The 27,663-nt window shown below is 40.9% G+C and overlaps 2 protein-coding genes across 5 annotated transcripts in view; one reads left to right on the forward strand and one right to left on the reverse strand.

The window, feature by feature from the left end:
* LOC132884897 (E3 ubiquitin-protein ligase SMURF2-like) overlaps positions 1 to 15,715 on the forward strand; it is a 210,884-nt gene extending 195,169 nt beyond the window's left edge. For 2 of the 4 annotated variants that reach the window (XM_060918942.1, XM_060918943.1), the window contains 2 exons: positions 351 to 426; positions 5,383 to 9,575. In XM_060918942.1, the coding sequence (XP_060774925.1) occupies positions 351 to 426; positions 5,383 to 5,482 (176 nt within the window). In that variant the 3' untranslated portion in view covers positions 5,483 to 9,575. Of the gene's footprint in view, positions 1 to 350; positions 427 to 5,382; positions 9,576 to 14,172 lie in introns of those variants that run through there. The other 2 variants (XR_009654501.1, XM_060918944.1) reach the window with 2 other exon arrangements.
* A 9,875-nt stretch (positions 15,716 to 25,590) lies between these two features.
* The window catches only part of LOC132884898 (centrosomal protein of 95 kDa-like), a 71,377-nt gene continuing 69,304 nt past the window's right edge, over positions 25,591 to 27,663 (reverse strand). The window contains exon 21 of the mRNA XM_060918945.1: positions 25,591 to 26,675. Coding sequence (XP_060774928.1) covers positions 26,499 to 26,675 — 177 coding nt within the window. The 3' untranslated portion in view covers positions 25,591 to 26,498. The remainder of the gene's footprint in view (positions 26,676 to 27,663) is intronic.

A 27,663-nucleotide genomic window follows, 5' to 3' on the forward strand; every position in this document is an offset into this window, starting at 1 on the left:
AAAGGCTAACTTCACTGGGAGTATACCCAAAGAGAACAGACAACATCCAACAAGCAGCTCTGTTAAGATTGGTGCACGTCCTGAGGAAAGTCCTGTCCATCCCAGTTTAGTGGGACTAGACAGATGGCAGAGACTAATAATAATAATAATAATAATAATAATAATAATGTGCATGTTGATCCATCCTGCTGTATTGCGTAACTGATGTGGCCGAAATGTCCGCTTAGAGGTCTTTAAATCACTTAACTGTAGTTCACTAATGCACTATTCAAGGAAGAATGTTTGTGTGCGCGCACTTCATAAGTGCGTTCCTTCTTTTATTGATTTTTCATCTGCTCCGATGCGTGTAGGTGCTGCAGGGCCCAGACAGTTCACCATCCAGCAAATCGATGCCAGCACCAACAACCTGCCTAAAGCCCACACATGGTAAATCTGCACATGCACACACACAAGTAAAGCTGCGTGAAAAGTTGAAGAAACTTTTCCACCAGATTTCCAAAACTTTTGGAAACTGATTCTCTTTGTACTCAAGTGTATATGTGCCTGGCGCAGTGCAGCCGTACTTCCACAAAACTCTAGAAAAGGATAAAGCTCAGAGCTGAAATTGTGCCTAAACTGTGCACAAAAAAAAGGGGGAGGAGTTGTGCTCAGGAGGAAGAAACGGAAGTTATTTTGGTTCCCGTCTATGCCAATTAAAAGACGCACTACATTATCCAACGTCGTAACGGCAGCGAAAAGAAAACCGTTTGAAAGATGGTGGACACCAAGCACATCAAACAGGGAAACCGTGACTGTTTCATTCACAGCAAAGTGTCTCAGCAACTCTATCTAAATTTGAGTCCAATTAAAATAGATGAGCTAATTAAACTTGACAGCACAATCTATTAAAATGCAAAAACTCTTCACGATTTAAAGCCAATCAAATCAAGGTTTACACCCACAATAAACATTTTTCAGAAATTACATTTGCTTGAATTAAGTGTAAACACGTATGAATGAATGATTGATTTCGGGGTTGTTTTACAATCAGGGTACAAAGTTTGTGTCACAGGGGTCCAAAATTCAAACTGGTTCTTGTAGCAGTTTTTAAGTGAAGGACAAGTTAAAGAACAGATTTCAGGTAATTTTTTGACGTATGTATTGTTTAATCTGCTATAAGATAGGAGAAACAAATGAAGTGATTCTCAGAGAGGACTTTTTTTTTTTTTTGACAATTCAGAATCCACTACTTCCATAGTGCTTTTAAATATAAGGCTGTAAGCTTTGTGTTAGTTGTCTCTAATATTTATGTCCCAATATCTTGACCACATTTTAGGATGAAAATCATTTTAGATATGTTATTTTATATTGAAAAATTAGCTGTCTCGGAGAGGACTTTTTTTTTGACAATTACATACTAATTTGATCAAAATAGTCTGAAAACTTACTGGCATTCAACATTAAAACTTAACTATGTTTCCAATGATATGGAACCGAATATGTGTTTTATGGTATAAAGAATGATTGAAGTGCATCCCTTTTGGAGCTACCTGTGGTCAAAAAAGCACTTTTTCTAAATGACACGAGTAATTTTGCTAAATATGACATATATTGCCATACATTCACCAAAAATAACGTCATCACCAAAATTTTTTTTTTGCATGGTAAATAGAGCTATCACAGGGCTACAATAAACAACCAAGTTTATTTCGTCAAGCCTTTTGATATTGAAGATAATAAGTGTTAAATGTGATTTTTAGCTTGCGTACCCTGATTGTAAAACAACTCTTATGATTAAATCCGTTTGCATCCGGCTTGATCAAGTATGAAGCCCACTGTGAGGATTCTCGGACCTGCTTTACTATAACTTTTAGCTATACACCCACTTAACCCCAGCTAATCTTCACTAGATCCTGAATGAGAAGATTTAAAGCAGATACAGATTGATGTTTGAGGATTTAAAAAAATCTGATACCGGCAGATATCACCCCCCCCCCCCCCCCCAAAAAAAAAAAAAGAGAACGACAGATTAAAAATAAACCTGTCAAATAGTACTTTGAATAAAAAAAAAAAAGTACCCAAAAAAAGCAGCCTGTTTAGCTCTTCTTAGGTCAGCTGATTGTCGATTTGTAGCGTTCCAAAAAACACCCATTGCCAACAGTGAAGTTTGCAATGCAACAAAACCTCATAACATACTTGAAGGATCCTTTTTTTTTTAAATAATGGCAAATAAATTAATTTATCTGCAATTAGTCAATTTAGTGGCCCAGCTCCCATCTTAACCTCCAACCAAAAATAAACCTTTTCTTTTGCTGTTTGAAATAAAGGCTGGTTTTATGTTTTTGGTTTAAAAACAAAAACACACACCCGCAGAAGACACTGCCAGCCTCAGTCATTCTGGGTATGCATGTTGTAGTTAAAGGAACCTTCTGGCATTGCTTAGGTGGGGTTTACATTAGACCGTATCAGCGGATCATCAGATTAACGTTTTTAAAAACGATTAGCATGCACACAGCAACGCCAATACACGATTCGCGTGCACACAGCAACGCCAATACACGGATACGCTAATCACATGACTAATTCGGCACGCAAGTTGAAATGCGTCAGTGCGGCTCATCGCTTCCTCCTCAGCGGCTGCGCTCCAAATCACTCCGCCCTGAACAGCGAGTGCCCTCTGGAGGGTGCGCACTCCGGCCCTGCGCAGCTCACAGAGCACGCGAGTGAAGCGCACGAGCAGTGATTCGGGACTGAGCCGCTGTGCGCATATCACTTACCACTTGCAAGTGGAAGGATGGCAAGCCTAAAGACAGTCATAACTACACAATGGGCAGTATTTGCATCAGTATTTGCAGTATTTTCATACTTTTATACTCTTTAATGAAAGGTGATACAAGGCAGAAGTCCGCGCCGTTTTTCAGCAGTCGCGTCACATGACCAACGCCAGCGAATCAGGAAGGTGGATGTTACAGTGACGTCGTCCAATGACGACGCCAGCTAGAGCTCAGCACAGCGTATCCGCGTATCTCAATGTTTACACAGCACCGGATCAGACACGATCTGGATTGAATACGTGGACGCTGGCGGATTCCCGTTTCCCAGCGTTTCCAGGTGTTTTAATGTAAACGGACAGTGCATCCGCGAAGAAAACAAGACAGATGCGGTCTAATGTAAACTTGGCCTTAGCTTCAATGAGCAAGGACTAAAACAGGACAACCAACAGGGCTGTTGTTTGAATGCTGGGATGCGAGCCGACACCAAGTGCAGTTATTAAAAAACACCCCAAATCTGATTATTTAATACACAGGCGATTTATAGGAAATTGCACGTGCTGATTGGTTGAGATATTCAGGGTGTTTTCACACCTGGTCCCCTTTAAAGGAACCAGACTCGGTCCTCTTTAAGTGGACCAACAGAAAAAGAACTCAGTTCTTTGTGTTCACACTGTGAATTTATTACAAAGAGGACTGGGTTCTCTTTCTGGTCCAGTTAAGCTTTGATGGGGCCTCAGTCCTCTTTCTGTTCACACCAGGTCCTCTAGAGCCCTCAGACCCCCAGTGCACGGAATTCTGGCTAATTTTCTCTGGAATCAAAATGTCTGCTGCCATGCTTGCCCTGCTGTATTCTTTGATCAAAATAGTGCGGATTAAGGAAAATAAATGTATTATATTTTATATATATATATATATATATATATATATATATATATATATATATATATATATATATGAGTGAGTCCACGCTTATGGGTACTGAAATGGGGACATGAACTTATTCACCTAAAACCATTTCTTTTTTTACCATCAGGTCACAAAACATGTAATCTTTAATGAATGATATGTTAAAAGATAACTTTAATTTTCTGAGATGTAATAAAAACATATTTATATGTCAAAGTCAAGCCTATGAGTTCCAAAATGATGTCTGTTACATTACTTCTGTTACGATTGTCCATCTCGCGTCTGTTACAAATTAATTACAATCTAGCTATATACCATGTTAATCTTATTGAAAGAATGTGTATGTTTATTCTACTACACATGTTTATTAATTATATTTGCTAAAACATCACCTTCCTATGTTTCAAAAAGTAATTCTACATTGTTAAAATTGAGAATATATATGTCCACAACACTTCTGTTACGTTCTGACTTTGGCATATAAATATGTTTTTATTACATCTCAGAAAATTAAAGTTATCTTTTAACATTTCATTCATTAAAGATTACATGTTTTGTGACCTGATGGTAAAAAAAAGAAATGGTTTTAGGTGAATTTTTAAAAATAAGTTCATGTCCCCATTTCAGTACCCATAAGCGTGGAATCACTCATATATATAAAATATAGTTATATTATTGTGGCCGACTCCTCAGTCAGTAAGTTCCAAAAGGAAGTTGAGTTTCCCTGCTATAGTCACGTGACCAACTACAGCAAACGAAGAAGATTAAACTACAGTGAAAAAGGCGAAGTGAACCCGGTGCGCTTTTTGTTCACAATGCGCAGATTAGGCGAACCGTACCGTTGATTTTTAGCGAACCGTACTGAGACCACCTCCTGAGGTGGTCTCAGTTCGGTTCGCTTTAAAGGGGTCTGGGTACGGTTGGAGTGTTCACATATATGCGCAAAAAATGCTGAGTCATCGATCTGAGTTCGGTTAGATGGCTGAAAGGGACCAAGTGTGAAAACACCCTCAGACTATTTCTCGATAATCACCTCGAGTGACTCAGCAAAACGGTGGTCAATCGCGTCGTCACTGTAAGTGAGTAAGAATTACAAATTATGAAAGAAAACCCTGTTCCTAAAAGCCCTAAAGACGCTATGAAGTTGGGTCTAAAGCATTTTATGCGAGTCGGCATAGATAAGTGACCGAAGTCTGCACGCCGCTTTAACAATTATCCACCTCAGTGAATAAATCACTGCAACTTCATCTCTGTTATTAGGCACCGATTTTCACTTTGCCTTTGGTCAATAATTGTTAAAAGGTCAGTGTTTTATTCCTCTTATACCACAGAAATGACATTTTTTTTAAGCAAAGAATGAGTGTCTGTCCTGAAGATTCTTCTGTGGTGGAAACCATAACGATTGTAGCACAAGTGCTGACACCAGAATCCTGCCATAAATGTTAAAGATGCTTAGTGCAAAACACAAGTTTTTCCTTTGTCAAACAAACAGGACATTTTCACCATATCACAAAGAGTTGTTACTGTCAAGTCGAGGATATTTCTGACCAATTCCAACCAATCAGGTTTAAGAATTCAAGTCATGTCCACACCGTAGGACGACAATATGCATGATGTTAACAGATGTATTGATAGGTGTATTTTTCAATTTGGCTTACATATAAGTTTAAAACAGATATTGCTGTGTGGTCTTATGCGTGTTCCTGTCTACTCGTGTCCATAGTTTTAACCGCGTCGACATTCCTCCCTACGAGAACTACGACAAACTCTACGACAAGCTGCTGACTGCGATTGAGGAGACCTGCGGCTTTGCCGTCGAATGAGGAACACCGACACGCACCCCATCGGCAATCTGGAGTGTCCAACGTTGTCATGGTGTCACTGCAAGCGTGGAGATTATATTACATGACAAATACAGCAGGAAGAGGGAATGAATGCAACCACGTGGTTACACTTTGTTGTTAACCATGGTGCTTTTTTGGTTAATCCATTTATCTTCACTCAGCTGCTTTCACCGGATCTACGAGTTGTTAGATTTAATCCAGAAGTCTTCTCTTGGCTTCAATGAAATTAGAAATGAGGATTTTTACCTCTACTGTGTAAAATAAAAAGTCTGTAATGAAGGCAGGGTAACATTTCCACCCCACCCCCCAAATCATGGAGGTCTTCCTGACAGCAGCATTGCTCAGGTTCATTTCTAAAATCTTCTTGGTTGTAATGAGAACCTCGTATTAAAATAAGTTCAAAAATACTGACCTATGAAGTCTTCTGACCATAGACATGCATACTATCAGTCAGTCAGTCAGTCCAGCACCATGTAGTCCCCAATTTATATTTTTCTTTCAGTTCAAACTAACAACTCCAATTCCAAAAAAGTTGGGATGCTGTATGAACAAAATCCTATATTTCATTGAAAATAGTACAAAACACCAAATGCTGAAACAAAAAGTTATTGTTTTTTGAAAAATATATGCTCATTTTGAATTTGAGGTCAGCAACACGTTTCAAAAAAAGATGGGACAGGAGCATGTTTACCATTGTGTTGCATCACCTCTACTTTTAACAACACTATAAATAATGTTTGGGAACTGAGGAGACCAGTTGCTATAGTTTTGAAAGAAAGAGGAATGTTGTCCCATTCTTGCCGGATATACAATTTCAGTTGCTCAACAGTTCAGGGTCTCGTTTGTCATGTTTCATAAATGTGCCAAATGTTTTAAAATGGGAGACAGTCCTGGACTGCAGGCAGGCCAGTTTAGCACCTGGGCTCCTACTACGGAACCATGCAGTTTTAATATGCGCAGAAAGCGGTTTGACATTGTCCTACTGAAAGAAGGAAGGTCTTCCCTGAAAAAGATTTTGTCTGGATGGCAGCATATTGGTCTGAAATGTGCATCTCGTTCAGCATTAATGATGCCTTCCCAGATGTACAAGCTGCCCATGTCATGTGCACTAATGCAGGTGTTTCTCAGCCATTGGGCCAAGAATCCCCATCCCCAAGTTGAAACCAATTTTTTTTACTTGTAGTAGGGTACAACTGCTGGGTCACATCCGCCTCATTAAGCTACAGTCACGCTACAGCCCACGACGCTTTGCGATGGGTTATCGATGAAAATGAGGCATTTTAGTGGTGATGCATGCCGATAGACATGTAAAAGTTGTGCTCACACAGCAGGTGAACACTTGACTGTCACACCTTTGCACACTTGAGTCTGGCGCACGCTCTTGGGAACCAGTCGCTGTGGAAAAACACCCGATACTGATTTGAGCACAACCAGCACATGTAAATACGGACACTTTGCCAAGTATCATCATTCACAGTCACGTTTGTTTCTAACCATTTTTATAAGGCTGTTTTAAATACTCCACTTTATGACATTGCTTTCGGTTTTCGTTTGCATAAATATCACACCTGCTAACACGCGCTATTCCTGCACTTAGAGCCGTCTACCGCTGTCCATCTTGTAGTGTCTTGATCCCCAGATTGTTAACCAGCCACATATTTAAAAAAAAATAAATAAATTTGTACACCTCCATGTTCTTCCAGGTTTTCGTCCGTGTAGAACGATGTCTGCAGCACCAGGTAGTTTGAGATGTTGAACTCAACAGATGGATAATTTTCCAATTCGTAGGAAAAAGCCACCTTCGTTACCGTGTAAGGTTCTATCCCACAGAGTGGCTTCTATATCCACTTCTTTTGAGTATTTCTTGGTTTTCATAACTCGCTTGTTTGCTGTACACAAACATGGCAGTAAGTTCTTGTGTTAAATCAACCAGACTCCACTTTTGGATATTTAATCCCTTGTGGCTGAGAATGCCCTGCATGCATGGTTGGGCTTCTGGCACATCCATACAGTTTTTTAAATACAATACCTACAATTAAAAACAGTTTCATTGCATTTATTTAATTCCTTGGCTCCCATCTGTCACAGGGCATCTGCATCCCATTAATACGCTTTACAATAGATTATTAAATTCTAATAGAATATCCATCAATTATCCGTAACCACTTATCCTGTGCAGGGTCACGGGCAAGCTAGAGCCTATCCCAGCTGACTATGGGCGAGAGGCAGGGAACACCCTGGATAAGCTGCCAGATCATCACAGGGCTGACACAGAGACAACCATTCATACTCACATTTCACACCTACGGTCAATTCAGAGCCACCAGTTAGCCTAACCTGCATGTCTTTGGACTGTGGGGGAAACCGGATCACCTGGAGGAAACCCACACAGACATGGGGAGAACATGCAAACTCCACACAAAGGCCCCCCATCGGCCACTCGGCTCGAACCCAGAACCTTCTTGCCGTGAGGCAGCAGTGCTAACCACTACACCACCATGCCACGCTATTCTAATAGAATAGAGGAGCCAAAATAATTGGGGATCTTTTTTTAATGAGCCTCGACTTGTTACAAGTACGAGTAGGTGGGTCTCAAAGCAGAAAAGGTTGAGAACCCCTGCACTAATGCACCCTCATACCATCACAGATGCTGCTTTTGAACTGTGCACTGATAAGCCAGATGGTCCCTCTCCTCTTTAGCCTGGAGGATGTGGTGTCCATGATTTCTAAAAAGAATTTCTACTTTTGATTCGTCAGCCCTCAGGACAGTTTTCTACTTCGCCTCAGTCTATCGTAAAGGGGCTCAGGCCAAGAGAAAACAGCAGGGTTTCTGGAGATTTTTTTTTTTTGTAATATTATATAAATCGCTTTAACTTGCATTTTGTGGATGCAGTAATTAACTTTTCACAGACGATGGTTTTCTGAAGTGTTCCTGAGCTCATACAGCGATTTCCATTACAGACACGTGTCTGCTTTTAATGCAGTGTCTCCTGAGGACCTGAAGATCACAGGCATCCAGTGTCAGTTTTCAGCCTTGTCTCTTGCATACAGAGATTTCTCCAGATTCTCGGACTCTTTTAAATGATATGCACCATAGATGATGTGATCCCCAAGTTCTTTGCAATTTTACATTGAGGAACATTATTCTTAAAACTTGTTGCACTGTTTGCCCACGCAGTCTTTCACAGAGCAGTGAACCCCTCCCCATCTTTACTTCTGAGAGACTCCGCCTCTCTGGGGTGCTCTTCTTATACCCAGTCGTCTTACTGATCTGTTGCCAATTAACCTAATTAGTTTGTTTTTTTTAAGCATTACACACCCTTTTCAGTCTTTTGTAGCCCTGGTCACAACTTTTTTTGAAACGTCTTGCTGACACATTCAAAATGAGCACATTTTTCAAAAAACAAGAAAATCTCAGTTTCAACATCTGATGTGTTGTCTTTGTACTATTTTCAATGAAATACGACTTGCAAATCTTCACATTCTATTTTTGTTTTATACAGCATCCCAACTTTTTTGGAGTTGTAAAAGTCAACTGCATTCATATTTTAATAACAATGTAAGTAGCTAACAGTGTTTGCAGAGAAAACTGGCTAGCTCGTTTAGCTAACGATCCATTGAATAACGTTTACCTTATCTTCATTGACGCACGTTTTTTTTTTTTTTACAGCATAGCAGTATGAAGGAGGACCAGTATGATCACATACCAGGGGACGTCAGCCATCTAAGACTCGTGTGCGTCTATGGTTGTAACCATCCAGGATTTAGTTTCTACCTAAAGTCACGTAGGAATAAGTAACTGGTTTAAAAAAAAAAGGCAAAAACGACATTTACATGTATTCATTTGACGGGTAGTTCAATTCAAATGATACAGCTTGGGAGGTTAAAGGCCATGCTCAGTAGTTCTTTAGCAGTCCCAACAATATGAACTCGCAACCTGAGGGTCAATAGTACTTAATGGCTGAGCACCCAGAAGTTTAATGGCTCAGTACATCCATTAAAAACCCGATTCAATTACATATTACCCCCCCCCCCCCCAAAAAAAAAAAAAAATTGCTGCATCAGACCTTAAAGGAACAGTCCACCGTACTTCCATAATGAAATATGCTCTTATCTGAACTGAGACGAGCTGCTCCGTACCTCTCCGAGCTTTGCGCGACCTCCCAGTCAGTCAGACGCGCTGTCACTCCTGTTAGCAATGTAGCTAGGCTCAGCATGGCCAACGGTATTTTTTGGGGCTGTAGTTAGATGCGACCAAACTCTTCTGCGTTTTTCCTGTTTACATAGGTTTATATGACCAGTGATATGAAACAAGTTCAGTTACACAAATTGAAACGTAGCGATTTTCTATGCTATGGAAAGTGCGCACTATAATGACAGGCGTACTAACACCTTCTGCGCGCTTCGACAGCGCATTGATACAGAGCTCAGATATCAATGCGCTGCCGAAGCGCGCAGAAGGTGTTAGTACGCCTGTCATTATAGTGCGGACTTTCCATAGCATAGAAAATCGCTACGTTTCAATTTGTGTAACTGAACTTGTTTCATATCACTGGTCATATAAACCTATGTAAACAGGAAAAACGCAGAAGAGTTTGGTCGCATCTAACTACAGCCCCAAAAAATACCATTGGCCATACTGAGCCTAGCTACATTGCTAACAGGAGTGACAGCGCGTCTGACTGCGTCTGACTGACTGGGAGGTCGCGCAAAGCTCGGAGAGGTACGGAGCAGCTCGTCTCAATTCAGATAAGAGCATATTTCATTATGGAAATACGGTGGACTGTTCCTTTAAGCCAATCACACGTGATGATGCCACAGAGTCCCAGAGAGCAAAACTGACTGTGCTCTTTGGAAGGGAGGGACAGCATACTCCCCCTCTCTCCTGCACTAGCCAACTGTACACGGCTGTTAATGCTTGTATGTGGAAGAGGGCGGATAGGGATTTTTTTTTTTTTTTAACAGAACCACGTACAACAGCAACACCACTGGTGATAAAAATACACTAACTGGTACAAAGAAGCAAGACTTGGGCTGATTTCTTCCTAGCCCAGACTATAGATTCATTCAGTCTATCAGCGACGGTCACATATACCCCTTTTCCACCAAATCAGTTCCAGGGCTGGTTCGGGGCCGGTGCTGGTTCACAACTCGTTCAACTTGCAAGCCAGCTGAGAACCAGTTTGCTTTTCCATAGGTCGGGGTGCTAAGGGGAGCACGTCATTACGTCACTGTATACGTCAGTTACGTCGCTGCGTTTGTATAAACCTTGGCGCGAACATCGTAGCAACAACAACACGGAGAAGAAGCAGCAACAACAATAATAAACAACTTCACGTTTGTACAGCTGCTGCTTCTCGCCACTTAAAAACAGCGACCTTTCGCGATCTTGTTATTGTTGTTGGTCTTAACAACTCCGCCCCCCGCTAACGTAAGCAGTTCTTTCCTCTGGCCCAGCAGAGAGTTGGTGCTAGCCTGGAACCGGTTTTTCTGGCCCCAGAGCCAGTTCTTTGTCAGTGGAAACAGAAAACCCGGTTCCAAACTAAGCACTGGCCCCGAACCAGCCCTGGAACTGCTTTGGTGGAAAAGGGGCAACACAGGATCAGTTGCAGGATCCAGGGGTACGAAGGTCTAACATATATGAGAAAAATTAACAGTTTCACAAAGTCACTTATCTGTCATCAGAATATTGATTATTAGATTTGATCATGAGAACAAATATTAATCATTTTGAGAGATCATCTTTTATATTATTCATTTTAACTAATGCCCAGAATGCATTGTGGGTGTGGTCTTTTTTTATATATATTTTCACATTTATTGTCTAAGATTTGCATTCTTGTGCAGAAATCATACAAGTTTGTTTTTATTTCTAAAAAGAACACGTTATTTCCTCATGCTGGCTAGGCGTAAGCTTGAGTAGCTCATTTTTACGCCTCGAGTTTCTTTAGGTCACCACAGATAGCTCTTGTTGTGTTTACTTCGCTTTCCCTTTTCATGGAGCTTTCACATTCTTTCCCTTGCTTTTTCAGCCAGCGCCTCCTGGTTTTTCTCACAATACTCTTTTCTTCAAGTTCTTTTTTTTTCCTCCAAATCGCTATTGAATTCGTACAATCTTCCACTGTAATATTGCTGTTTCGCAAGCGAAGCGTAAAAAGTCACGCTATCTTCACTAGTCACACAACGTTTAGCAAGGCTGTTCGTCATATCTATTGTTATTAGGGGTACTATTATATTAGCCCCCCTCTAACAGTTAATCAAAGACCTTCACATGAAGAAATGGCCCGAAGTGAGAAGAGGCAAGTTCGAACCTTTTTGTTTACCACGCTCACTTGCTTTGTAAACTGATGCTGCCCAACCAATTCTTAGACATCGCTGATCGAAATGTGTTCAGGGTTTCAGAAAACATGCAATTTGGGAGCCGTTTACGATGGAATCAAGATTTGGTACCAGAAGAACATTTGGGATATGAGCGTGACAGTTCAAGCCTTGCTGCTGTTAAGACGCATTGTACGCGATCCCAAGAAAGCATTTTTCAAAGCAAAATGGCTGCTGCAATTTTTACCTGCATAAATGTGTTCGGGGTTGAGAATTCAGTGTAATTTTGGAATCGTTATTAGAAGTAGAAAGCTGAAAATTTGCAAACGGGAAGTAAATCGTACAAGAACTTGTTTTTTGTTTTTTTTTTGGGAAGAGAACTTGAGCTTGTATGAAGTTAAAACTTGGCGATTTATTTTATGAGTATAATTAAAAACAGTGGTACATAATGTGCATTTTGTAATTCTGCTCGAAATCTTTCAATTCTCGAGTTCTATATTCTCAGCATAAATAGTCAAAGTGTAACATTCAAAAATTTATGCATTTTTAAAAAAGGGCGAGTAAAAATTCTGTTGGTGAGCGGCTTTCACGTTACATCATAATTTAGCTCAATTTTCCAAATACTAATGGCCCGGTCACACCGCCCGAACTTTGCTGGAGCGTTCCTGGAGCTGTGAAAAAAATTCATCACCGCTCGTAACCGTTCACCACCGTTTAACAAAGGTTGGCCCCCGTTAAAGCAACGCCGTATACGCTCGGCCACCGCTGATGTTTCTCGAGGGGCCTTCCTACCGCTCCGAAAGTTTTGAGCTGCACAAAATATTGCGAGCGGTGAGGAGGGGGCAATTTTCTGCCCCGGCAAAGTTCACCCCCGCTCCACCAACGCCCAGTCAAAGTTTGGCACCGCTAGACACAAGTTCGTGGACGCTTGGGTCTGCTAGGCCAACGCAGAAATCTTGAACGCTGGACCACCGTTGCTTCGCCAGCGTTGCCCGGGCGGCGATTAAATGTTGCACAAACTTCGGTGGAGCGGTTGTAAGCGTTTTACGAGCGGACACGGGGTTGCTGGAACGGTGTCGGGCATTGAAGCAGCTATCCATGGCGGCGATGAACTTTGGTTTGGCGTTGGTATAGAGGTGTCGGAGCGGGACCAGAATTTGGCTATAAATACGGGGAGAAATGGACCAGGAGCTCATTTGGAATCGAGCTGCCGTTGAGTTCAGACCTCATCTATATCGAATTTGCTCAAAGTTACAGTAAAACTGTATCACCATGGATGCTGAGAGACTTGCTATGATTGGTGCTAAACCAACTTTATACCCCCGCCGAGCCAAAGCCCGCATGCGCAGAACGCCGCTATACCAACGCTCGCGTCACCGCTAAACCACCGCTCGCTACCGCTAAACCAACGCTAAAGCAACGCCGGCTTCAGCGGTGCACCGCTAAGCCAACGCCCGTGTTTTCGATTTTTTTCCCATTTTGTGCGCGGCGACGAGCATTGTCGAAATTCGGCCCCCCCTCCCTACCGTTCAAGGAACGCTCCAGCAAAGTTCGGGCGGTGTGACCAGGCCATACAATTGCTTGGGGAAAAAAAACCCCAAAACGCTGGTTATATTCCTATGACTTGGTTTGGAAGTAGTTTTCCCTTCTAGTAACCTGTGTGAGCAATACCGATTTCATTGCCCTCTTCGTTGTTACATATTTTAACAATATCTACACAGGACGCGTCTTCCCCTGGATCCTGCAACTGATAAGTCAAATCCATGAAGATTTGTTCAGTCAAATCCCAGGACAGAGCCACTATAAAGCCCCTAACCTTCTGTTATATCCTCAGATTGGATCACATAAAACGTCTAGAGTAAATATTGTACGGTCACTTTGGGTAAAAACATCCGTCAGACGAATAACTGTAAATGTCCCACGTTCATTAGGATATGAAGGGAAACACTGATCCGAGATCAGCCAAAAGAATCTGATACCCCAGAATATGGAGAGCACTTTAGAAAGGAGACGAGACAATTCAGGTTAACTGAAGGAGATTTTACTTCATTATAATTGTGTAGCTGATTTGTACGTGTATATATCCAGTATATCCTCAATGTGTTTTATATCTTGCTATTTCAGGACTTAACCTCAGGTCATGTAGGGTTGTTTTTGTTCATTTTTATGAGACGAGATCTCTCTTTCCCCCCCCCTTATTGTTATTGTTACTGAGGTTGGCCAGCAGTCTTCTGTGTTAATAAGACCGAACTGGTTGCCAGCATTGTTCATTCATCAACCATTAGCGTTTTGGGTTAAAATGCGTTCCAAAGAACAGTTCTCATGTTTCCCCGCTCTTTTCATCAATTTAGGTCAGTCAGCGGAGCAATGTTTGGAGTCTGACGTTTGCTTCTTCAGTGTTGGACTGGTTCTGCAAATCTAATGAAGACTTGTATCCAAGAACTGCTGCTGTAATCATAAATACTGTCCCGTGCTCATCCTAGGACTCTTCTACATCTGTATACTGTAATAAGTTGTAACCTTGGTATCCTGTGTCAGAGTCTGGTTCCACTGAAAATATATTCATGTTGTCTCAGGGAGTTTTTCCTTGCCACTGTTGTCTTTGGCTTGTTCATGTAAATCTACAACCGGATTGCTGTAAAGCTGCTTTGGTGACCATGTCTATTGTTGAACGTGCTATACAAATAAAACCGAATTTAATTTCATGTAGCTCATAAGTAATGGACTGGGGTCTCACCGAAAAATCAAACAAACAATGCCCAGATCTTCACATTTGCTTCAAAATATCATGAAGCTAATTATTCAAATAACAGGATTGGTTACAGATTTATGTACAAAGCAAAAATACTTTATCCATCTGTCTACAATTCCAAATTCAAACTCAGGAAAAAAAGTTATTTTATTCTGTATCCAAGTTGGCTGCCCCATAATTCTACAGTCACCATCTTGACAGTCAAAACATTGTCATCTATAAATATTCAAAAAAAAAAAAAAAGTCACACTGTTCGAAACCACATCTGCTGGGTTTACAGATTTTTTTTTATTTTTTAAAGGTTTTGGGTGAGCTAGACTATTACTTATTAGCTAGATCAATTGTAGCTCGAGTGCAAAAGCAACGAAGCAAACGTCAGGCAACAAACACGTCTCCGCTGACTGGCTACGTTTAGGAAAAAAAAAATCTGTATTTGGGTTTGCAAGTATATACACATTTCACCGAATCTTTGCTTGAAGTTAATGCATCATGTATATAACATGCTTTTTAACCTTTTATATGACTAGAGCTTATAACATTTGTCCTTTTTTGTAGCATCGATACTCCCAAGGTTATATTTAATCCATATATGTTCGAAAAACCTTAAGTATGCTCATAAGGGTGCCTTATAAAGTATGAAGTATAAATTTTGTTTTTTATATTAACGCTGGTGAGTGCTTCGAAAAGGTTTCATAATGCATTTAAAAATCCTCAGATTTTTTACGTTTTTCAAATAACCAACCATCTGTTTGTTCAGTATTGTTATTTAGAATTATGCAATTATTGCCACCATGAACGGAAGCCAAGTTCACGCAGTTTGGACAATCTGCGCCCTCACGTCACAGCAGTTGCCTTTCTAGCATTTTTCACTTTATCTGGGTTTGGTGTGATGTTTGAATCAGTGTTTTGGATGCGTGTGCACACACGCTTCAGTATGTACAGCGCGTGTGTTTGTAAATAAGCTTGTTGAGTATTTCACTTTTCGTTTCATTTGTATTTATTGCTGCAGCTGTTCTGCGAGCTCATTATCTGTCTGTACATAAGAGGGCATGCAGAGAGAGAGTGTGTTCCTGCTGGACGCCTCCAAACACAAGCAATAAAGTCTGAGCTGTTCGCCTCGGCAGCGTTTTGGTTTAACAGCACAGCTCGTGTGTCACTTCTTTTAAACACATGAAGGTGAAGTCGAGGTCCTGTAGATTTAGGCCCTGTCCACACGGCAACGGATTCAGGTGACTCCGATACAATTGCTTATCGTTTAGGCCTGGCGTCCACACGGCACCGGCGTTTTGGGTGCCCAAAACACAGTCTTTTTGAGAACGGGTTCCAGAGTGGAAAGATCTGGCAACGTTGCCGTTGCGAAGTCGTCTGGATGAGTAGAACGGATTTGTTTACGATGACGTCACAACCACATGACTGTGAGTGCTTCACGCCGGGTAGAAGTGTAACGAACTCGATGCGAGTTGTCAACAAATCCTATAACTTGGTTCATGAAACGCGCTTACAAAATATTTTCACTGTGAATATTTATTGTGTAATGGTGCAAAGTGAGAGAGAGAGAGAGAGACTCTGCCCTTAGGGCAGAGTCAATCCTGCCAGCAAAAATAGGGGAAAAAAGGAGCGATCTCACCTCTTCAGATGTTGGTTTAAGTCCTACAATACATTCTTTAAAAAGGGCGTAGAAGAGCAAATTAATCCATCAACGTGCAGCATTCAATTTATTCCGGACCATTAAAGACGCCGCCTTCCGCGTAGAATCGTACGTCATACTCGCCGCCATATTGGATAGGTCAAAGCGGAGAATAAAGATTCATGTGCTGCGTTTAACTGTACCAACAGGTTTACCGTCCAAACGAGATCACATGGGATTACCTTTCACAGGTGAGAAACAACAAATTAATCCATCAACGTGTAGCATTCAGTTTATTCCGGACCATTAAAGACGCCGCCTTCCGCGTAGAATCATACGTCATCCTCGCCGCCATATTGGATAGGTCAAAGCGGAGAATAAAGATTAGCTGCGTTTAACTGTACCAACAGGTTTACCATCCAAACGAGATCACATGGGATTACCTTTCACAGGTGAGACTGGAAAAATACTTTTCATTGTATTTGGTCATTATAATGTAATTTTACGAACAGATTTTTCTGACTTTGTGGCTAATATGAAGTCTCGCGCATAGTAGTTTATGCGCATGCGTCCTTACTACTTCTATTGTTCTGGTGTCTCCGAAGGGACCGTCTTACAGCGCCCCTAGAGGTGTGGCATGTGTATTGCATCGTTTTCAGCAAGCGTTGCGTTGCCATATGGACCTGATATTTTACTGATCGTTGCCCATTTGGTCGCGATATTTTTTTAAATAACATCTCGTTGCCATTGTCGTGTGGATGTAGCCTTATTCGCCCCTTGATTTGACTCAGTATTTACTCCACCGCACTGCTGGATTCTGATTGGTCAGAACATGGTTAGTTATCTCGAACAGCAGCCTTGACAGGTCTTGTTCAATGTGCTTGTTCGAAAACATTTGCATTTCCACGTTAACAACTCGTTCTCAGGGACTGCTAATGTGGACACTCCACATAAACAGCTTTTAAAAAAAAAAAAAAGTGTTGATTTTCTTTGAGAAGATTTTAATTTTGCAGTTTTGCAAGGGAGCTCCGGTGTCTGTGCATTGGAACACACAGAGGTTTTTCAGTTTTCCAAACCGGGAATGGTTTCAGGACTGGGGGCTTTGCGGTTTGCTGATAACACGACAAACTATTAACTTTATTTATTTATTTTTAAACACTCCATCCTGCTTCACAAAACCAAAATGTATTTTACAAAAAGTCTGTTTCAACAAAGCGTAATTAGTTATAAAAGTAAAGATTTTTAGCACAGTCTGAGGTGCATTCAGGAAAGATTTAAAACAGCAATTTGATTTAAAAAAATAAAATAAATTACCTGGCGTTCCTGCATAAATGTTCTACTATTGACTGGATGGAATATATCCAGGTCAGATCCAAGTCATGTTTGAAAGGGGACATGCCATACACTTCAATTATTTCCTTTTTTTATTGGAAAAAAACACCTTGGTACTTTTTCCTTCATGGCGTTTTAGCATGGTATGAAAACCCTATAGGACAAACAGGCTGATTTTGCAGCTGTGCTTTTAAATATCAAGTACGTAACCAGCTTTGTTCTGACTGACCAACATCTGTAAATGAGAAGTCAGTCATTCACAGCCTCACTGCTAAGACGTGTGGAGTTGTAGCTAAACTCAGAGGTAAGAAATGGATTCTATGCCTAGATTACAGTCTTGTATGCTTGAACTCAAGTCAGGGGTGGGTTTCCCCAAAAGCATCACAGCACAAAGATCATCGTTAAATGGTAGAGCGAGCATCACAATGAACACACTCCAAGTTAAGATGCTGTTAGCGTAAAGAGGCTTTTGGGAAACCCACCCCCAGAAGAGGAAAATGAAGATGCAGACACTGAACCAGTTCTACAACCAAGACTACAGAGGATGTTCACCTTGGAGACCTGCTGCAGATACGGGTAGGACCCGGCCCAAGATTTACACCCTCTCCTCTGGGTTTTCAAGACCCAGCAAGAGCTTACCAGACACTGGAAGAACATGCAGATTCAGGTTCGTGCACTTGACATTTCCACTTCTTCCTTCCAGGTACAGTGTTTTGCAAAAGTAATCATCCCCCTTGGTGTTTGTCCTGTTTTGTTGCATTACAAGCTGGAATTAAAATGGGTTTTTGGAGGGTTAGCACCATTTGGTTTACACAACACGCCTACCACTTTAAAGGTGCAAATTGTTTTATTGTGGCAAACAATAAGATGGAAAAAAAAAGAAATCTGGAGTGTGCATAGGTATTCACCCCCTTCCAGATGAAACCCCTAAATAAGAGCTGATCCAACCAATTCACTTCATAAGTCACATGGTTGATGAAGACCCACCTGTGTGCAATCAAAGTGTCACATGATCTGTCACATGATGTCTGTATAAATCAACCTGTTCTGGAAGGAACATGAGAACCAAGGAGCCTCCATCGTGGCTCAGGTGGATAAGGCGCCATACCATAAATCCGGGGACCCGGGTTCGATTCCAACCCGAGGTCATTTCCCGAGCCCTCCCCGTCTCTCTCCCGCTCATTTCCTGTCTCTACACTGTCCTATCCAATAAAGGTGGAAAAAGCCCCAAAAAATAAACATCTGAAGAGGTAAGATCGCTCCTTTTTTTTTTTTTTTCCCCTATTTTTGCTGGCGGGATTGACTCTGCCCTAAGGGCTATTCTCTCACTCACTCTCTCTCACTTTGCACCATTACACAATCATTTCACAGTGAAAATATTTTGTAAGCGCGTTTCATGAACCAAGTTATAGGATTTGTTGACAATTCGCATCGAGTTCGTTACACTTCTACCCGGAGTGAAGCACATGTGGTTGTGACGTCATCGTAAACAAATCCGTTCTACTCATCCAGACGACTTTGCAACGGCTCCGTTGCCAGATTTTTCCACTCTGGAATCCGTTCTCAAAAGATTTCGTTTTGGGGCACCCAAAACGCCGGTGCCGTGTGGACGCCAGGCCGAAACAATAAACAATTTTATCAGATTCACTTGAATCTGTTGCCGTGTGGACAGGGCCTTAGAAAAGCCCAGTATGTCCCCAAGTCACAGGCATTTGAAAAGCCAAAAAAAGGTTTCCACAACATGTCACCTTTAAACGTTCATCTTTTTTTCAATTTTCATGAAAATCGATTAAAAAAAAAAAAGTTTCCTGGGGAGAAAAAAATGCATTCTGTATTTTAAGAAAAATTATATACACACCATTTTCAATTTATATTTATTTAATAGCCAACTGGAAAATACTTTTGATCACCTCCAAGTACGTGTGCTGCTCCTGTTAGTCTTTTTACTTTTACAGTCATCTCTTCAGACGCCATCGATAAACCTATGGCTTTCCAAAATGGCCACCTTTCTCCCACTTGAGAAGTTAACATAACCATCAAAAAATATGAAGCACACAGTCTGTACAGTAATTGGATGCTACCCTTACATGTAAAATAAAGGTGAGGATAAGCTGACCCCCTTTTACCCATTACTTATTTGCCTTCTTTTTTAATATATATATATGCAGCTCTCACTGGCAGTGAAATAAATTGACCAGAAAGAACGTTCGCTCATTCAGACACAAATGGACAAGTCCAAAGAGTCTTACAAATTAGTGACTATATTCTCATTTAACATTTTTACAATAAATTAGACCATCAATCGCTACCGTTTATCATTTTCAAGACACTTTTCTAATTTGTGGTCAGCGCAGTATTCAATGTCGGGACTGGAGGAGCACAATATCCAGGGTTGAAAACATTCAGCATCAAAGACACTACCGCCATTTTTGCAGCCTTCTCTGGCCAAATTCAAACAGTCAATATTCCAGTTCGGCGGCACGGTGGTGTAGTGGTTAGCGCTGTCGCCTCACAGCAAGAAGGTCCGGGTTCGAGCCCCGTGGCCAGCGAGGGCCTTTCTGTGTGGAGTTTGCATGTTCTCCCCGTGTCCGTGTGGGTTTCCTCCGGGTGCTCCGGTTTCCCCCACAGTCCAAAGACATGCAGGTTAGGTTAACTGGTGACTCTAAATTGAGCGTAGGTGTGAATGTGAGTGTGAATGGTTGTCTGTGTCTATGTGTCAGCCCTGTGATGACCTGGCGACTTGTCCAGGGTGTACCCCGCCTTTCGCCCGTAGTCAGCTGGGATAGGCTCCAGCTTGCCTGCGACCCTGTAGAACAGGATAAAGCAGCTAGAGATAATGAGATGAGACATCCACCTGCCAAGGGACTACAGGCAGAAATTGGCATGTACTGCTAGAACCTGGTACAGACATCTGTCCACAAGGATAATGTTTAATTTGTACACTGTCCCTTTTAAAAATAAACTCCTCTAAACTTGAGTACCAGAAAGAGTAGGCATAATCATAGTGACATTGTACCAGTGCTGATGCTAACAGTTTCTTAGTTCTTAAATCTAAAACTTTTGATTTTCAATACAGAAGTTTTAATCTAGCATATACCTTACTCGGTACCTTTTCAGCCATTGCCTCTCTATCTAAGAATCGGTCCAGCTCTGCACCTAAATATTTAACTTTCGAGTAATATTTGATTTCGATACTTTTACACACACTGTCTAAATTCAAATTTTTCTTCAAGTTACTTTTAGAGTCAAACAATGTAGATTCAGTTTTCCCAAAGTGTAAAGAGAACCTGTTATCCACTAGTCAATCCTTAACAGATAAGGATAATTCCACCCCAAATCACCAGAGGCCTCGCCACTGACCATCTCAGATTTGCTTCATACTTTCAGGAAATATTGTCAGTGTGCCCAATAAATAGTGTACAAAACTTTAGGCTTGTACCTTCATTAGTTTCTGTGAGATAGTGGACCCAATTTCACTGTTAAAATGCGTGCTACAGAAAACGGACCTAACTTCCATAAGTCATTACTTTTAAACTATTTATGCAAGATGCATAAAATTTTCAAGGATTGTTCTTCAATGCCAGACGCCTTTAAATACTAAAATAGAAAAGTTCACAGTTCAATATTTGCCAAGTTATGGCTTGCTGAAAATCATGAAAAAAAAAAACGTGCTTTAGGGAGCAACTTTGGCACCCCATATCTCCACATTAAGGCACACCGGATCTTTCAAATTTTCTTATTTATTACTCATGTTATAGTACTCTTTAGGCAACTAGGTATGTGTTCAAAAGAAATCAAACTCTCTGATTTATTAGGCTTTAAAAAAAAAAAAAAAAAAAAATTTTGCGCCTATAATTAAAATGCATATTGCAAATGTACTCGACAAGCCTACAGATTGAGTGACTTGGACAAAGGCCACACTGTGATGTTTGTCCTTCGGGGTTGAAGATGACCATGACTTCAATTTGGTGGGTGGCGGTTGTGAGCCCAAGCTGGGCTTTGAAGGTACACCCACACGTCGGGCACCCATGGGTAGGTGCTGTAGTGGAGGTGGCGATAGTTCTAGCCTTCTGCGCAGCAGCAATGCATTTCATCTCTGGTGCACATATGCCACTTTGCTCGCCATGCTGGATGATCCTGAGCAAGCAACTTGGATCAATTTCTAGAGTTTAAGGACACCTTGAGATTGTCCTTGAAGCGTTTCTTCTGTCCCCTCCCCCCAGATGAGTGCTTGCCTTGGCACAGCTCTCCATATAACTGTTTGGGCAGTCTGGCATCCTGACAACATGGCCGGTCCATCTGGTTTGGGCTTTCTGGAGAAAAAAGTGTGTTAACGCTGGGAAGTCCAGCCCATATTAGGATCTCCATGTGCGGGATTTTGTCAAGTGGAAGTGATTACAGCAAAACGAACTACGCAGCTCAGACAGTCCAGGTCTCACAGGTGTAAAGTATGGTAGACCTTCAGCTTTGTGGTAAGGCCGAGCCCTCTCCGTTCACAGACGTTCTCACGAAGTCTCTCGAAAGCAGCGCTGGTCTTTGCTGCGCAGGCCTGTTGTTCACCTCGACATCTACGTTCACTGCTCTGGAAAGGGTGCTGCCCAGGTAAATGAATTTGTCTACTGCCTTAATGTTCTGCCCATTCACTGTAAAAAAGTGGTTCTTGGTCAGGCTTCCCAGGTGTGAGCTGATACATCACCTCAGTCTTTTGCGTGCTGATGGAGAGATCGAAGTTGTCGCAGGCTTGTGAAAAAACAAACAGTCCATTTCGTGCTGCGTCTTCTGCTCTGTACAGGCGTTGAGGACGCAGTCATCAACAAACAGAAAGTCTCGGATGACAGTCTCCTTCACCTTGGTGGGCCGAACTGTAATCACTAGATGACTAGGTCAGAGCAGAGGTTAGTACCTACCAAAAGTGATCCAAGGAAGGACAACTGGTGAACCGGTGAGGGTCGTAGGGAGCGAAGGCTAGCCTGCAAAATATCCAGAGGACATTAAATTTCTATAAAAGAAATATGCACCGTCATTATTTGTAGCACCTCCTACAAGTGGGCACGATGTAAAGAGCTCTATATTCTGGAAAATATGGTAATTAACAGTTTCACTAAAGCATGTAAATGAATGCAATGAGCAAAAAAATCAATCAGTTTGTGCAATTTAATAAATATTTAAATTATGACAAACATGTTTCACACACTTAGGAAGACCGATCCAGCAATGAGAAATTCAAAAATAAAATTAAAAGGATTTGCAGATCATTATTAACAGCCACGTAATAATCAGCGGTCCACGTAAGGGTGGAAAGGTGCGCAATCAAATTGTTTTTTGTTTTCGAATCAACACTAAAAGGAAAGAAACAAACCGGTTCATTTAGGCTTGCGTCAGCAGTTTAGTGATGGAGGAAGACTCTGTGTTAGCAGCAAGTAAAGGGTTCAGTGTGTTTGAGGTGGAGGACTCATCATACACGCGAATCCACATACAGATCCAGAACCATTCTCAAAGACATCCAGTGATTTAGTGTCCACATGCATCATGTTTTCTTGAACAGGTGCCAGTTTTCTTTTAATAAATATGCCTCAAAAGCTACATGAAGCTGATCTGAGTTACAGTTTTACAATAGAAAAACATCATTTTGCATTAAACAGTACAGTAACCCTGTGTTTACACTCGCAAGGACAAGACACTTGTTGCTTGTGTGTGGCCTGACCAGCGGTTTTTAAGTTCCAGTAAGAAACAATAGCAGCTAAACGGTTACTTTAGTTTAAAATCTGTTCGACTTCAATAATAAAACCCAGCAAATGAGAAAACTGTTATAAAGTCAACACTGCTGAACGGGAACTAAAGACAGTCAGGATGTGTTGCTGTGACGGTAGATAATTTGGGACGTCTCGGACTTCAGGATTGGCACAAGGAACTTTGACACTCTTATTGGTAACTGGAGAAAATCTCAATTTTAATGTCACGCCTGGTTTCACGTCTTCGTGTGAATGCTGGACAAGATCGTCATCTTGCTACGTAGCAGAGGTGGACAGTAAGATGGACAGTAACGAAGTATCTATACTTGTTTTTTGGAAACTTATGACTAACTTCACTACATTTGAAAGGCAAATATCGTACTTTTCACCCCACTACATTTCTAATCAAGGTCCTCGTTACTATGAAGCAGCTTTGAAAGTGGCGGTTCTTTTCTTTTCTAAAACGTGATTGGTTTTTGCGCACGTGACACTGAGACAGCCTATCAGTAATCACTCGGGTCACGTCCATAGACCATATAAAATCAAGATCAATGACTTCTCAGCAGCATTATTTGAACAAGATCAGTTGATGGCAGAATGGAAGGAGGTGGTTCTTCTGGGGAAAGGATTAAAGATTCGTTTCATTTTAAAATGTTTGCCGAAAACGAACCACATCATGGCCTACAAAAACTTGCCGTCCAACCTGCGGAAGCATATGTAAACGTATCTAAACATTTTATTCCAAGAGAAAGCTTGCAATGAGGTTGTCTGTGCTTTTAGAGCCAACGATAACGTTGCAATAGCTATGTAGTCTGGCTAGTCGAATGACTTTCTATGGATTTTCCCACCAAGTTGCCGTAGCCTTGTCCACGGCTAACGCTAACACATAGCTAGTTAACTTGGACACAGTTAGCATGTAAACACTGAGTTACGCTAACATGAATAACTTATCCGAAGTCCTTTCAGAAATACATGTTTTAGCATAATCTTGCCAAATAAACAAACAATGTAGAAATATTTATTTTCTAGTATCGTTAGCAACCCAATATGATTGAGTTTGTAAAGAGTTTGCTAGTGTTTATTCTACAGGTTCTACAAGTTATGGTGACGATACATGGGGCAACTTTTTGGGCAATGTTGCCCGGCAATTGCGTTTTGACTCTTTTCTATTGAGATTGGGCAACATTGTTTTTTCTGAATGGTTTTGATAATCTCTGGCAACTTTTTGAGATAAGCCAATCAGAACGTGAGTATCGAGTCATGTGACCTCCGGTGAGGTTCGGATCAGAAATTTCAAACAAATATGGCGGCCGCTCAGTGTCAGTGGAGTGAAGAGATGGAGAGACTCATCTGTTTTTACGCCGGTAAGTTATTTTAATATTCTATATGGAGGAATTTACCTCACCAAAGCTCTAAAAAACAACAGACAGCTTGATTAAATGGTCACAGCAAAAATTAAGACATCGATTTTTTTTAGCTAACTGTAAACTGCCGTTGCTAACTGTTGTTGCCCATTGTTAGTTGCCCTGAAAAGTTGCCCTGTGTCTCACCTAGTTGCCCGTTGCCAGCAACATTGCTCGGCAACATTGCCCAAAAAGTTGCCCCGTGTATCATCACCATTAGTCAGTAAATCCAGTCATTAGGTTTTGTAAGCATTGACAGAAAATGTATTTTTAAAAGCAAGTACTTCAGTACTTAAGTAAAAATTTGACTGTACAACTTTCACTTGTATCGGAGTAACGTTTGACGAGCGGGATCTGTACTCTGACTTAAAGTGCCATTCCACCATTGGATGTATTTTTTTGGCATAAAATACAATATATTTTACAACATGACTAGACAGAGAAATCTTTTAGCTTCAAAATGATATAAACAATTTTTTGACAACGACAAGTATATTAATTTTGCGACCAAAGTCACCTACCCTTTTAATTTCCGCGCGGTAGTGAAACGTGATGTCATCGGCAGGTTCCCCTTCTTGTTTATCATCATTCTTGTATTATCCCCTTCAGATTATCAGCAATGGCGGATGGAACGCGATTGTCAGCTTCGGAAAAGAAGCGAAGGAAAATAGCAAGTGATGCCCAAAGGAGACGGTCGATGGTGAATATCGGCACAGCAATCGACAAGTGGAAATCGCGTTCTATCCGCCATTGCTGATAATCTGTCACACGTGACGTGGTACACAAGAAGGGGAACCTGCCGATGACATCACGTTTCACTACCGCGCGGAAATTAAAAGGGTAGGTGACTTTGGTCGCAAAATTAATAGACTTGTCGCTGTCAAAAAATTGTGTTTATCATTTTGAAGCTAAAAGATTTCTCTGTATAGTCATGTTGTCATAAAATATATTGTATTTTATGCCAAAGAATACATCCAGTGGTGGAATGGCACTTTAAGTAATGAACTTGGGTACTTTGTCCACCTCTGCTACATCATTGTAACGAAAGAGAAAAGTTATTTTCACACTACGTAAATCATTGTTGCACAACATGCCACTGCAGTCATGTCTTGAGGAGTGGAATAGTATTTAAAAATAATAAAAAATTAACAGAGAGATTGAAAAGTATGAAGCATAATGTTTAGTTTGAATCACAGTTTCCGGCGTACGAGTGTAATAATGTGGCGAGGGAGGCTCCAGCTAAGGCATTTAGACATAAGGCATTTTTTTTCCTATATATTGCAATGTCGTAATTATTTTATATATATTTTTTATACATATATAATCCTCATTGGTTGCATATTGGGGAAACCTAACCCTTAGAGTCTATATACTGTCACATCGCCTAATTTGTGCATCAAATATTGCAATAAATTACATCACAAATGCCTTAATATGCTTATAAAACCCATCACTGTAACCGTAACAAGCTGCAGCTTGGACCTTAAAATTCCTCCTTTTCCTTTTTTCAAGGATTTATTTTGATAGACAATAAATAAAATTACGACTGAAACCTATTTCTTGTACATGTGCACTGTCCAAACTAAACACTGTGATGGTCAAAATGTCTTTAAAGAAAAAAAAAAGTGATCGATTTTTGCCATTTGTCCCCATTTGAGATTCCTCTACTCGTAGAGCTGTGCTCAGCAGAAGCCCTTGTGCAGTCATCCAGCTCAGTGACGGCAGGTGGAGATGCCTCCAGCCTGGTGTTAGGAAGAGTGGAGGTTGAGAGTGGTCCCGAGAGGAAGAGAGTTTCCCCTTGATCAGGCTTCTCACCGGCCTGTTGTCAGAGTCAGTACGTGCAGCTCGTGCCGTACTGGAAGGAAGCCATCTGCACGCGCCGACGCAGCCGCTCCACCTCCAGCTCACGGAAGTAGTCTTCTTCGTCGTCCTGAATGATAATCTTCTGCAACTCCCGGATCTCTCGCTCCATTTTGCTCCTCAGCTCCCGTTTCATCTTGTGCAGCGCCTGGGAAAGGAAACCATGACGACGAATGTAAGGCGAAAGGATTTATATGGCTCTTACGGCTGTGTCTGCTCTACGTTTACACTGAGCTACAGTTCTCATCTAACGTGCAGATTTCCACATGCCAAAACAACACACAGACCCTGTTTGTAAGTCAGGCTGTATTATAGTGGTATTGTACGACCTGTAAAGTGCTCTACACTTTCACCATAGGAAACAATACACAATATTTAAATAATATTGGCTGGCTTTGAGTGGTATAGCAAATGTATTCCATTCAGGATGGAATACATCTGACAATCACAAAAAAAGCCAATATTATTATTATTATTATTATTATTAATACATGCACATTCCTTTTGGGTGTTCAACGTATCTCTTTCAAAATTCTCTCAAAAACAACGTACTTCAACAAAAGTATTAGTTTAAGAGTGTGCACACTTCTGCAACCAGCTTATTGTACGTTTTTATTTTTTATGCCCCCCCCCGAACAGATTTGTTTGTTTTTCATTTGAATTGTACAGCTCACATTAAAGGTGGGAAAAGTTTTGAAATTATTTGTCATGGTCTCTTTTTTTTTTTTTTACACATATCATTTTAACAGGGTATGTACACTTTTTTTTTTTTTAATACAACCCCAATTCCAAAAAAGTTGGGACACTCTGTAAAACATCAGTAAAATCAGAATGCGATAATTTGCAAATCATGGAAACCTTATATCGCATTGAAAATAGTACAAAGACAACATATCAAATGTTGAAACTGAAATTTTTTTTTTTTTTTTGAAAAATATATGCACATTTTGAATTTGATGTCAGCAACACATTTCAGAAAGCTTGGGACAGGGACAACAAAAGACTGAAAAAGTTGTGTAATGCTTAAAAAAAAAGTAATTAGGTTAATTGGCAACAGGTCAGTAAAATGATTGGGTATAAAAAAAAAAAAAAAGAAGAGCATCCCAGAGAGGCGGAGTCTCTCAGAAGTGAAGATG

This window comes from Neoarius graeffei, chromosome 4 (assembly GCF_027579695.1).
Source record: "Neoarius graeffei isolate fNeoGra1 chromosome 4, fNeoGra1.pri, whole genome shotgun sequence".
Lineage (NCBI taxonomy): Eukaryota > Metazoa > Chordata > Actinopteri > Siluriformes > Ariidae > Neoarius > Neoarius graeffei.